The sequence below is a fragment of the Callorhinus ursinus genome, unplaced genomic scaffold, assembly GCF_003265705.2.
Source record: "Callorhinus ursinus isolate GAN/ISIS: 27379988/994484 unplaced genomic scaffold, GSC_fseal_2.0 scaffold13, whole genome shotgun sequence".
NCBI classification, from domain to species: Eukaryota; Metazoa; Chordata; class Mammalia; order Carnivora; family Otariidae; genus Callorhinus; species Callorhinus ursinus.
This window is the reverse complement of record NW_027397075.1, coordinates 1,051,138-1,064,675: the sequence shown is the minus strand read 5'-3', so window position 1 is coordinate 1,064,675 and position 13,538 is coordinate 1,051,138. Positions and strand designations below refer to the sequence as shown.

Here is a 13,538-nt window from a genome sequence, read left to right as displayed (position 1 = left end):
TCTCTATCCTGTGTCTGGGACCCTACCTGCCTAAAAAAAATCAATCTTCTTTCCATCATTTGCTTCTTGACCTCACACCATCTTCCATGTTTTTGTTCTTTTTGTTTTCCTTCTTGGCAGGAGGGCAAAGATAAAATGTTCCTGATAGAAAAGTTGACCAAGCTGCAGGATATGGAGAAGAGAGCAAACACCAGCTCGTTCACAATGGAAAGGAGAGATGTAGAGGTGAGACAGGAGGTCGCCTTGGGGTCCTTGTGACACAGACTTGCCTCCTTATGAAATGTATGTCAGAAAACTAGAATAACATAAGGGCACTTCACTTTCTATGTTTAAACATTTCTGTATTTTTTTATTTAACGAATAAAATTTTCAACCCTTTCCATGCTGACCCTTGTTCTCTGTGCTGGGGTTATGGTGAAGGCCCTCATGGGGCTTGGATGCATCTTTTGTATAATCCAATCATCCAGAAGTACATCCCACAGAGAAGGAAAGTACCCTGAAATCTCACCCCACTGTGTTAATGGTTCAGTGTAGACTCTTCCAGATCTTTTCCCCTAGGCTTCTGCAAACATACATGCATCTACTAGCACTTTTGTTTATTAATTTATTAGAAAAGTGGGGCTATACTGTACACATAATATCATAACCCCATCCCTCATCGCTTAATGCTATATTTCTGACATTGTTTCAGTCTGTACATATTTGGACATTTGGATTGTTTCCAGGTTTTTTGTTTCTAATACTCAAAACTGTAATGAAAAATTTTTGTTTTAGTTATTTTATGTGAGTATTTTTGCCACAGGGCATGCACATGATAATGTTAATAGATATTATCATATCATGCTCTTAAGAAGATTTTACCAATTTCATGCTCACCAAGAAGGGTGTAAGAGGTGTCTGAAACCCTGCTCTAAGTCCAAAGCCCTTGCTGGCTTCCTTGGTGTCCTGGAAAACATAGATAAATAGTAAACCTACCTTAATTCAAATGCCGCTAGTTTTTGGAAATTAGGATCTTGTCAGAGGACAGTGCCATGCCATTTACTATCTATGCAAATTAATACCATCAGCATGATGTAGATATAGGATCTAGAGGCCTCACTCTAAATCCTATGCAGGCAGAGACCCTGTCTGTACCCTTCCAGCCCTGGGCCCTAATATATTACCTGGCATATTGTAGATGCTCAGTAAATGTCTGTGAAATGAATGAATAAATTAATGGAATCACTTTCCCTAAAAGACCAAACAAAACACGTTTGGTTTGTCTGTGGCTGAGCCTTGGTTTTCATCTGTCACATCTTAATTTTAAAATGGTGGGGGCTCACAAATCCCACCAACTATGCAACAGGACCTGAGTCGAATTCTTTTCCAGTGATGAGGACACCTGTTTTATTCCCTTTCAGCAACCAGGTCCTTTACCTGTCGGGGAACGTGATGCTGCTCGTGGTGAGTAACCAAACTGGCATTGCAGGAGACCCGGCATAACCAAGTGATATATCCCAAGATAGAGGGTCACAACTGCTCATGCATCAGTTACTCTTTCAATTGAAAGAACCAACTCAAACTGGCTTTAGCAAAAATCCAAGAATAATTCTTTCTTGAGGCATGGCCAGAAGCTGAGACTCACAATATGTCACCAGAACCTGTTTGTTTTTTTTTTTCTGTTCCATTCTTTTCCATGTTAGCTCCTTTCTCAAATAGGCTTTTCCTCACAATTGCAAGATGCTTTTATCAGCCTCTTGTACCTTCTCAGATTCAAATCTAGTGGGAAAGAATGAGAGACCCAGAATTCTCAGTGTGTTCCATTGGATCTGACTGGGTGATGTACACATCCATGAACCAATTACTGTGGCCATGAAAATGTGATGATTTCAATGGCCAGATCGGAGATCTGTAGATAGAGGTGGTACAACCAAACAGACCACAGGGACTACTGAGAATGTTCGGGAAGGGTGGCTTCCCAAGGAAAATCAGGAGCTGAAGCCAGAGGGGAATGAATATGGGGGAGGAATCAAACAAACCCATCCATCTTTTTGGGATAGCATTTACTGATGGCACCCAATGATGGGAGTTCGAGGGGAGAATTGCAGAACCGTAACAGAAGGCAGGAGGTGTGAGAAGCCATGGGATCTTAAATTTGGTCTTTCCCTTGGAGACATGAGGCAGTGTGCATCTGGGCTAACTTCTCTTTTCCGTGTCCAACCTAGACCTGCGATTTAGACGATCAGTTCAAGAAGAGAATTCAAAGGCGTGATGTTTATTGCTGCAGCCAGACACCGATCAAATGAAAAGACACTCGGGCCTTTCTAAGCTTCCCAGGAGGGGAATTCAAGCCATTAGCCAGGACGGGAAGCTGACCCTAGTGTATATACTCAAGCAAATTTGGCCATTCCCTGCTGGTTTATTATACCTGGATTGCTGATTTTCCAAGATAAAATATTCAGGATTTTAAAATAAAGACTATTGTAACATTTAAACTGGTTCCTAAAGACCCAGAAGAGATAACCTGGGAATTATGTATTCAGTCTTTAAGAGATGTGCATATGAATTATTGGTCCTTAGAAAACTCTCCTCCCAGACCTGGCAAAGGTTTGGAAACCGGTGCTCAGACAAATGGTCCAGCCTGAATAAAAATGGGATCCTCAGTCAGGGATGTGAGGGCTCTGAATTGGGGAACCTGCATTTGTTTGTGACTTTGAACTACATCTGTCCCACCCCATGTTACCCAAAGGTGAACTACAATGAGAGGTCTTATCTACAAACTTTATTGCATATCAAGTATGAGTCTTTGGGGTTGACCTGGGGTTGGTGGGTGTGGACTGGGACTCTACCCTTGTGAGGTTGATACATGAGTCAGCATCAAAGTCTTATATTGAATCGAACATGAAATCAGCGGTGATGTGTGAAACATGTATGTATGTATATGTGTGTGTAGAATGAATATGTATGTGTGTTTGTGTGTGTGTATACACACACATATGTATATAGAGCATTCTTTTTTAAAAAGTTTTTATTTAAGTAATCTCTACACCCAATGTGGGGCTTGAACTCAGGACCCTGAAGTCAAGAGTGGTATGCTCTTCTGACAGCCAGCCAGGTGCTCCAACATAGAGTTTCTTTTGCAGATTTGCCAAATGATTCACAAGGCACGTGACTGTACTTAGAATTGAAGCATCCAGCAGAAAGGTGGAATTGACCATATTATTCAGGGGAGAAGTCCCCTCTTGCATAATCACTACCATGAAATGTAATTGGAACTGAATTTTGAAAACATTTAACATGTGTTTGAAACACAAGCATCCAATCAATGCTCAGTCATCGACTCACATTTTCGTTCACTTATTTATTCGTTAGCTCATTTCATCAACTAAATTTCATCAACTGATTTAATTTTTTTGGTGTTATCCCCTGGTAGTGGTTGCTAGTAGTGTTCATTCATTTCATTCAACAAATACGTGCCAAGTAGTTGTGAACAAGATGGTGAGCAAGTCAAGACACAGTCTGTGCTCTCCTGTGCTCATTGTCTAGCAGATTGATTTAGACAGGAAATTAATAATTAAATAGTAATTAATTGTAATTGTGATAGATGCTGTGAAGGAGAAGCCCAGGGGACGATGGGGAGACTTAACTTGTCGGTGGGGTCAGTGAAGGCAGCCCACTGAATTGATGTTTGAAGTGATTTTTTACCCCCTGTGTCATCTTAACTGTTTTGTGCTTCATTGGCTTCTCCGCTAAAATAAGAATTCCTTCTGTAAGTAGCATTTTTGCTTATTTACTCTATGCTAAGGGCTTATATCTGGAATGCTCCATTTGCCTCCATGGCTTGGGTCAATTCCTGCTTCTCCTGGAACTATAAACAAGGGAGAAAGATCTAATCTGTAGGTATCACACACATTTGGATGTGAAGATGCTTTTAAAACTTGGGCTTGAGGGGCGCCTGGGTGGCTCAGTCAGGTAAGTGTCTGCCTTTGGCTCAGGTCATGATCCCGGGGTCCTGGGATCGAGTCCTGCATTGGGCTCCCTGCTCAGTGGGGAGTCTGCTTCTCCCTCTCCCTCTGCCCCGCTCCCCCCGGCTCATGCTCTCTCTCTCTCAAATAAAATCTTTTAAAAAAATTTAAAAAACAACAAAAAACCATTGAGCTTGAGATAGGGAATATGTTGGCTTGCTAGGGCTGCCATAACCAAATACCACAGATGGGCTGGTTTAAACAACATAATCTTATTTTTCCACATTCCTGGAGGTGGGAAAGTCCAAGGTCATGGTCCGTTTCAGTGTCCACAGTTTTGGTTTCCTTCTGCTACCTCCTGGGCTTGCAGATGGCCACCTTCTTGTGGTGTCCTCTGCATGTACCTTTTTCATTTTTTGCCTTTTTTTTTTTTGCATGTACCTTTATGTGTCCGAATTTCCTCTACTCATAAGGACCCTGTGCAGATTGGATTAGGTCCCACCCTAATGGCTTTAATATAGCTTATTCATCTAATTAAAGGCCATGTATTCAAATATGGTTACATTTTGAGGCATTTGGGGGTTCAGATTTTCAGCATATAAATTTTGGGTCAATACAATTCAGCTTTATAATAGGGGTTAACTATCCCAAGTCTTCTCAGGGACTTAGGCATCAGGGTCCTCGGTGCTGGCTGCACTCAGAATCACTGGGGGCAGCTGACCACCAGGCCCAAGCCCCAGTCTAGACCAACTAAATCAGGCACCTGTACTTGTTCTTTAAGGCTCCCCGGATGGTTTCCGTGGAAAGCCAGGGCTGAGAACTAGTGAGCCAGGATCTAAAATACCTTATCCACGGTTTCGCTTTTTGAAGTTTTGGTGACCCATGGTCAACTGCAGCCAGGAGGCAGATGATTCTCCTTCTGACCAATCATCAGGAGGTCACTTTAGTGGCCTAACGCTCTGTCACAGCACCTACGTCCCTCACCTCGCTTCATCTCATCACACAGGCATTTTATCACCTTGCATCATGAGAAGGGTGAGTACAGGACAGTATTTTGAGAGAGATTACATGTATGGAACTTGTATTACAGCATATTGTTATTTTTATTGTCTTACTGGGCCTGGTTTCTAAATTAAGCTTTATCATAGGTGTGTGTGCTAGGAAAACACATAGTATATATCAGGTTCGGTACTATCCAGGGCTTCAGGCATCCGCCCAGGGATAAGGGGGCACTGCTCTACTTCTTCCCAAACTTGCCTGACCATAAAAGCCACCTGAACATGCAAATAGGGAGCTGAGAATATTGCATTAGGGAGGGCACCTGGGTGGAGCAGTTGGCTGGGTGTCCAACTCTTGGTTTCAGCTTGGGGTCTCGGGGTCATGAGATTGAGCCCTGTGTTGGGCTCTGTGCTCGGAGTCTGCTTAAGACTCTCTCTGCACCCCCCCCCACCTCCACTCCCCGTGCTCGCGTGCTCGGGCTCTCTCTCTCAAATAAATAAATCTTTAAAAAAAAGCAACCCGATATTGCATTAGGGAACAGTCCCCATCCTCCTCTTCCAACCCTTATTTAATTAGTACAAAGTGATAAAAGGAACCTGTGCTTTCCAACAGTCACCTGAAAGCTGGATAACCCCTATAATTTTAAGTATAAAAAAGGGGAGCCTCTTAAATTTCTGCAGGATCTGATCCTTTATGTGGCCGCCGTGAATGGCCCAGTTCATTTCTAGGCAATGAGATGATTTTGTTTGAAGTTCAATTACAAAAGGAGTGACTAAAATAGTATATGATTGACATGTTTTTATAATCTTTGAATTGAGGGCAGGTGGTAAGAAGTCAGCTCATTAATAGCGATTGTCTCCCTACTGTAGCACTTCACAGACATCTTCCTAAATTCTCAAAAGTTGGAACTCTTCCAGGACATTTACATATCTGATCAACTGTGAGATGGCCAGCTGAGAGAAGCTCAGGTGTGGAGCAGGGGGGCCCCTCTGGCTTGGCTCATGACTGCACACCTACCTGGTACAAGTAACGCCTTCCACCTGTGCAGTCCTTTGCCCACCTCCATCACCTGGGCTCTTGTTAAAAAGCAGATTCTAATTTGTGAGGTCAGGGATGGGGCCCGAGAGTCTGTGTTTCTATCTAGTGCTGTGGGTCTGAGCACCACGCCCTGAGTAGTTTGGTGTTAGAGCACCTCCACATTTTTAATTTTTATCTTCATAACAATATTACACTGTTAACACATTTTTTTCAAATCACTTCTATTTCCCCCCCTCACTTGAACATCATTGCTCTAAGACAATTAGTGCAAATATGATCCCCACTTGACAGATGAAAAGTTAGGCACACACAGGTTAAGTGATTTGTCTAAGGTCTCATAGCTAGTGGTAGAATTGAGGACTTTGGATTTTTCTCTGGCTTCGTGGTTCTCAGACTGGAGCAAGTATCAGAACCACCTGGAAGGCTTGTTGAAACATCCTGAGCGATGTGCGGAGTTCCAGGTTCAGTAGTTATGGGATGGGCTCTGAGAATCTGCATTTCTAACAAGTTACCCCTTAAGCAGATATTGAATAAATGTCTCAAAGGACAGTGTCTTTTGAGAACCATTGTGCCTAGCTGATCTCCAACGTGTTTGTAATACTTGGTAATACAGGTAAAACTCTGCTAGTCAGTTAGATTTTGAGCATAATTTAGCTTGATAATAGAACATACAAGGTCATCGGTTCTCAGTAGCTGTGATCAAAGAAACCAAACAACCTTGCACTATAGTAACCACCACTCCTAGCTAAAGGTTTGCATGGATGTTTGGAAAACTTCATTCTCACCCTTATTTGTCCTCAAAGCTGTGGTTTATTGTCCCGTTGAAACACTATTCCCACTTTAGGAAATGGTAGGTATAATTTTATTTAGAAGTTTGCATCTAACAAAAATGGAGTATTTGTCTTGGTGAAATTCTTGTCAAAACAGGATTACAGACACTGATCTCCAAATGAGAAAATGAGTATTGTTAACTCAGTAGTGGATTTCTTAAGCCTTTTGAGATAGTCTTTTCCCAGTACCTGTCTGTGGAATCCTGAGGGCCGAGGAGCAGTTGAATGAACAGCAGAGGGTGCAATTTTTATCTGTGTTGACTTTCTTGGAAAGAATGCTATCTATCAGGACTTTGGATGACCCCTTGATGCTGCTGAATCCTGAATCATTTGTCTACAACTCCCACTTCACACTAGGTCTGTACCTCTAGTTTCCTTGAGAAGTTTCCACTTGGCTATCCTATAATTTAGTCCTTCAACAAACATTTATTGAACATCTACTATGTGACAGGCACCATAATAGGTGTTGGGAATGATTGTTTCTCATTAGTGAGTCCTTGCTATGGGCTGGACGCGAGGATAGGAAGGGGTTTAGTGTGAACTCTGGAATTATATCACCTGGACCAAATCCTTTCACTACTACTGGTGTGTGACTTTGGGCAAGTCACTTAACTTCCCTGTGCTTTGGTCTCCTTCACTGTGAAGTGGGATTGTGGGGCGCCTGGGTGGTGCAGTCCGTTAAGCATCTGACTCTTGGTTTCGGCTCTGGTCATGATCTTAGGGTGGTGAGATTGAGCGCCGCATCAGGCTCTGTGCTCAGCGCAGAGAGGGCTGGAGATTCTCTCTCCCTCTGTGCAACCTCCTCCCCCAGGGCACTCTCTCTCAAATAAATCTTTTTAAAAAATACAGTGGGATTGTGATGGTAGCAACCTCACAGTGTTGTTGCAAACACATGGAAAGTATTTGAAAGTGTCTAGTTCATGTTAGGGAGTCCGTAAATGTTATTAATAACATTTTACATGCCTTTTACATGCACTCGGTCATTTAATCAGCCACCCCCTAGGGTGGTACCAATACTGCCCCTATTTTGGGGACCTGGGTGTCGCCTAAGTGTCTGCCTTGGGCTCTGGTCATGATCCCAGGGTACTGGGATGAGTCCCGCATCCGGCTCGCTCTCAGCGGGGAGTCTGCTTCTCCCTCTGCCCCTCCCCCCACTTGTGCGCTCTCTCTCTCTCTCTCTCTCTCTCAAAAGTAAATAAAATCTTGTCCCTATTTTACAGATAATAAGGAACTCGCCCAAGGTCACAGAGCTATTAAATTGCTAAACATAGCTCAGGTCATGATCCTGGAGTCCCAGGATGGAGTCCCCCGTCAGGCTCCCTGCTCAACAGGGAGTCTGGTTCTCCCTCTGACCCTCCCCCCTCTTTCTCTCTCTCTCTCTCTCAAATAAATAAATAAAATCTTTAAAAAAAATTGCTAAACATAAAATCGGATTGAGTTTTCCCTGATCCCAAGTTCTGTTTTTAATCCCTATATTAAGCCTTCCAATGCTTAATGATAGTATTAACACCTTTCTTCACCCAAATTCTCCACTCTTCAAGGACCCAACATCCTCGCACTGGATCTAAATCCTTCACTGGGCCTGAGTCAAGGGCACAATGGATTTGGGACAAAGGTCAAGAAACAGAACTCCGGGCTCTCAAAAGATATTCCCTCAACAGAAGGGATCTCTCTACTGCCCCCGAGAATCCCCTGTGGCTTGCTGTGTAGTCTGCTTGCCAAAGCGGGGATTCAGTCTGCAGAAGTGTTCGGTCTTTGTGCTCCTGGCCTCCTCTCGCCACTCTATCACGGTGTGATATGGAAGTACACACAGTTTAGATATTTGTTCCATTCATCGAATACATCTTTGTCCTGTTGTTTTTAGATTCAAGAAAACTTCTTTGCAAATGTTGATGGAAAACGTCCCAAGCCCCATCCATCGTGCCCTTGCCAACACCGACTGTAGCAAAACAGCCTGTGCATCTGCCATCTAGCTGTGTGGACTGGTGGTCTGGCAGCTGCGGGTGTGAGACTGGTGACCCGTGGGGCTCAGGAGGGAAGTCATGACTGAGCTGAGGGCCTGTGGTACAGATGGGGCTGAAAGGTGGGAGCAGGGACAGCTACAGGAGACGGATGGCTTCGCAATTTTTGAAGTGTTTTTTGAGAGCAAGAGAGAGCGCATGTGCGAGCGGGTGGGCGCAGAGGGAGCGAGAGAATCTGAAGCAGGCTACACGACCAGCGAGGAGTGCAGGGCGGGGCTCCATCTCACCACTCTGAGATCATGACCTGAGCTGAAATCAAGTCAGATGTTTAACTGACTGAGCCACCCAGGCGCCCCCACTCAATTTCATTTTAGATACTGCTACTTAAGTACACAGGAAGACCCCTGGAAGCTTAAGTGGAAAAGAGCACAGAGCTGGGAATTAAGGGCTCTGCATTATAAAGGCAGACAGGGCAAGTGGTTAAGAGCAAGGGCTCTGGAGTTAGACTGGCTTGGCTTTGAATCTCAACTGCACCAAGGACTCTGAGACCTTGGGTAAGTGACTAAGTTTGCAGTGCCTTGGTTTCCTCATTTATAAAAAGAGAGTAATACCTCTCTAAGATTTTCTGGGGTTTAGGATGATACATGTTAAACCACTGAAGTTCCCGGCAAAGAGTAGGAAATTTCAGTTTTATGAGATCAGGCTCTGCTATGTTACCAGCTGTGTCATATCTGAAGAAAGACCTTTTCCTTCCACAGGTTTTGGTTTTATTTGTAAAAGGAGGATAAGCCTAGATGTTCTTGGATGTTTCTTGCAGTTCCATTGTCATCCATCACAGAGTTGCCACAATGAGCATATAACCCTGCCCTCTAGTGGTCTGTAGTTATTTCAAGATACCATAAACAATCCCTTGCACTGGTATCAAGACTTACCTACCATTTTCTTTGCCTCACCAGGGGCTGTTGCCTCTGGTCCCTGGATTGCAGGGAGCAGCTTCCCTAAATTGCTTATGTCTCAGGGCATGATGCTTAGTACAGTTTTCCCTTAGTGCTCCTTTTAATGATTTTATTAGTATCATCACAAGTTTGATGTCTATAGTTCATTGATAATGTAGCTGAATACAAATATTTTAAATAAGTAAATTACATAAGTGTGTCAAGTTTTAAAATGGCAACTTTGAGTGATCATGCATTTCCCATGCATTTGCATCTGCATCCCCAAACTGCACAACTCAATCTGTGCTTATCCTCATGGGTCTCGGTGTGTGCCTCAGCTAGGTCGGGGCAGGAGCTGTTATGCCTTTTTGCAGACCCAGATTTTCAAGAGCAACACTGTTGAACTCAGGCATTCCATGGAGCAAGCAAAGCAAAACCAGGTTTTGCTCTGGTTCAGGTAAAAATGCAAATACCGACTATTGCTTGTGTGAGTCACCTGATCCCCCAGGGCTTGGGCTAGCACAAAGGGTATTTTGATATCCCTGCATGAGGCCAGCAGGCAGCTTCTGTACCCATGTTTCCTCCCTGGGGGAAAATTCTAGAACTGAGATGCACAGTCTTCCAACATGCTGTCAGTGATATAGCTGGAACCAAGATGGGATTCGTAGTAACTTTTTTCATCAAAGGTATTAACAGTCCAAGCAACAACCTGAATGCCTTTGGCTGACCACTTCTTCAAGTAGTCCCTGGAGAAAGAGGAAAACCCCATCCTGTTAGAATAAGGACCAGTTGTTCCAAGCATCTATAATGGTCACTAAATATGGCATTCACTGAGTAATAACAGTGCCCCAAAAGAGCCTCTTAACTGGGCCTCTGCGTGCAATCAGAGGGAATGTTCCAAAACCCAGCACCAGAACCTCTTCCACACTGTTCCAGCTTACAACACTTCAGTGACTTGCTAAAAACACCCTCCACCAAAAAAAAAAAAAAAAAAGGTCTTATTGGAGGCTGTACCTGGCTTATCCCCACCCTCTCTTTGGCCTCCTCTTATACTGTACTTCCCCTTTCCTTTCTGTATGACAGAATATGGATTTTCTTTCAATTCCTTGAAAGAATTAGGCTTTTTCCTGCCACAACACTTTTGCATGTGTTTCCCCTCTGACTTGGATCTCCACCCTCCCACCCCATTCCTACTCACCCTCCTAACCTTAGCTTAGTTGTCACCTCCTTGGGGATGTTTTCCCTAACTACCCTGATTAGGTCAAATTACATAGTATATATGTACACTGTTTTCTCTACGTAGCATTTATCTTAGTTGTAATTTTATATTTATTGGATTTTTAATTTGATTAGCAACTATCTCTTCTACTCGACTATAAATTCTGTGAGGGTGGACCATGGTTTTCTTTACCATAGCATCTTCAGCTTAATATAAACTTTGCAATACTGTGGGCATACACCAAACATTGACTGACTTGAACACACGCATGCCTGAAATAATATGAAACTAGCAACTCTACTCAGCTAAAATACACAGCTATAAAATTGCCACAGTAAAGGTCAGAGATTGCTAGCAGGTAGGGAATGGAAAGTTTTCTTAGAAGCAATGGCGCAAAGTCTCTGTAGTGTAGAGCAGAGCAGGAAGAAAGGCAGGAGGGATAAGGTAGGCAGGCACTCACAGAATGTCTTCACTGTGGCTCTGCCCTGGATTCTATGTTGGTTTTCAAAGGGAGTCAGTCACAAGGACATGTAACCTCTCTTTCGTCAGATTTTGGAAGGTTTCTTTTTCTTTTTTTTTTTAAAGATTTCATTTATTTATTTGACAGAGAGAGAGAGAGCACAGGCAGGGGGAGGCAGAGGGGCAGAGGGAGAGGGAGAAGCAGGCTCCCCGGTGAGCAGGGAGCCCGATGCAGAGCTTGATCCTAGGACCCTGAGATCATGACCTGAGCTGAAGGAAGACGCCCAATGGCTGAGCCACCCAGGCACCTCTATTTTTTTTTTTTTTTTAGGTATATATATTTTTTTAAGTGCACTAAAAACTAAGAATATTTGACCAACTTATTTTGGAAACAGGGAAATATGCCTGAACTCTTCCCACCTAAGAAGCTCGTGGCATTCCACCTTAATAAAGGTATGGTGGGCTTTGTGGGTGAAATCCAATCCAGGATGCCCACTGTTAATCCTTCCTTTCCAAGAAGAGCATTTCAGGAAATGTGTCAGGAAAAGATAAAAAAACCTTCCAACTTACGGGGATACAAAATCCTTTTGTATGAGGAAAGCTGAAATTCCACACAGGTACCACAGGATATTATGCATACTCCAATCGAGCAAAATGTCCATTACTGCAAACATGGACTGTTTCCAGAAAACATCATAGCGTGGTTTCCCATCTCCTGTATGGCTAAGGCCCCAAGGTCTATGAGTTAAAGCCGTTACTACATTCTGATCTGTTTGTCTCATCTGAAAAGGAATTTTGGAAATTAAAATAAGTATCATATCTTAAGTCCAATACCTCTCATTTTTCTTTAGATTTAGCCAATGTTACTTACTCATTCTGATGAAGTGGCCATAATGGTGCCCTGGCCCCCATGTCTACTAAATAGACATAAATCCTTTGAGTAAATAATGTAATGGATGTAAAACATTTAATATACAGTATAAATAAGAACACTTCCTTCACGAAGTCCTTATCTTTAAAATGAGTAAACTACAATCTCAGGGTCAAATTTTCATAATGTCACAAGACAAACTTTCGGTTGGTTATCAATTTAAACTTTGGCCAGATATAAGTAATTAGAACTCAGTGAGGATGGAACCATGATCATTTCCAGATGGGCTGGTTAGCTTTTGATCCTTTCCAGAGAAAAATGACTGAGAAAGGCTTGTTGGGGGGCGGGGGGAGTGGGGTGAGAAGGAAGTGAGGAGAGCAGAGAGAGAAGTAGGGGCAGGGGTTGGGGAAGGACAAGGAGAAACAGGAATATGTGGATGTTTCACTCTATGCTCTGTGCTCCTCTGGACAATGTAGCAAACATTTTGAAGGCCTCTGTGCTCAAGTAAGATTGGGAAACACTGGTCCAAATGTCTGAAAGCCCCATGACCCTATTCATCTCAATGACAGTTTATATGTGGATAGGTTCCACCCTTACTGTAAAATTTTAAATGCATACTCTTGTTGGTCACTGTTGAAGAATGCTACAGAACCAACACATTATCTTGGAAACTGGTAAGTAAAGGACAAGATTAGCATTTATTTGCCAAATGCATAACTAAATAGTAAATGACAGTTTCTTTATTTTTAAGTAGGCTCCACGCCCAATGTGGGGTTTGATCTCACAACCAGCCAGGCACCCCTAAATAATATATGAATAAACGATAGAATTAAAATATTAAGATTTTGCAACCCCTAGTAAATTGAGAGCTGGCCACTGACGTTGCAAACAACAACACAACAACAAAAGAGTTAATCAGATGTTAAGTGTCTCCTGATGAAAAAAATACCCTCACCTAATGAGATTATCTTGCCAAGAATAATTGAACCTCCACTAATCAAGCCTTTTGCTCTCACTACTGATTTATAGGAAATATATACAGAAAAAGAATGTGTTAAACTGTATCATGACATAGGAAGCAAAATCTGGACTTGGGTAAACTCTACAAAACAACCTGGTTTCTTCAATAAATACATCACAAGGGGGGGTAAAGGAGAACTTACAGGTTCTAAGATTTAAATTATAGTATGTAGTCTTTAGCTGGGTCCTGATTCAAATTAACAATTATGAAAAACAAAAACCCGTTTATATTTCTGAGACAAATAAAAATTTATATATTGAC

General features: G+C 42.7%; 2 protein-coding genes across 5 annotated transcripts in view; one reads left to right on the top strand and one right to left on the bottom strand.

The window, feature by feature from the left end:
• Positions 1–2,724, top strand: part of TMC5 (transmembrane channel like 5) — a 63,385-nt gene extending 60,661 nt beyond the window's left edge. Inside the window, exons 20-22 of one of the 2 annotated variants that reach the window (XM_025855524.2) lie at positions 121–225; positions 1,401–1,443; positions 2,205–2,724. In XM_025855524.2, the coding sequence (XP_025711309.1) occupies positions 121–225; positions 1,401–1,443; positions 2,205–2,251 (195 nt within the window). In that variant the 3' untranslated portion in view covers positions 2,252–2,724. The remainder of the gene's footprint in view (positions 1–120; positions 226–1,400; positions 1,444–2,204) is intronic. The other variant, XM_025855526.2, reaches the window with a different exon arrangement.
• Positions 1–13,538, bottom strand: part of GDE1 (glycerophosphodiester phosphodiesterase 1) — a 40,234-nt gene that overhangs the window by 2,705 nt on the left and 23,991 nt on the right. For 2 of the 3 annotated variants that reach the window (XM_025855527.2, XM_025855529.2), the window contains exons 5-6: positions 11,956–12,167; positions 6,117–10,453 (exon numbers count right to left, since the gene is read on the bottom strand). In XM_025855527.2, coding sequence (XP_025711312.1) covers positions 10,306–10,453; positions 11,956–12,167 — 360 coding nt within the window. In that variant the 3' untranslated portion in view covers positions 6,117–10,305. Of the gene's footprint in view, positions 1–6,116; positions 10,454–11,955; positions 12,168–13,538 lie in introns of those variants that run through there. The other variant, XM_025855528.2, reaches the window with a different exon arrangement.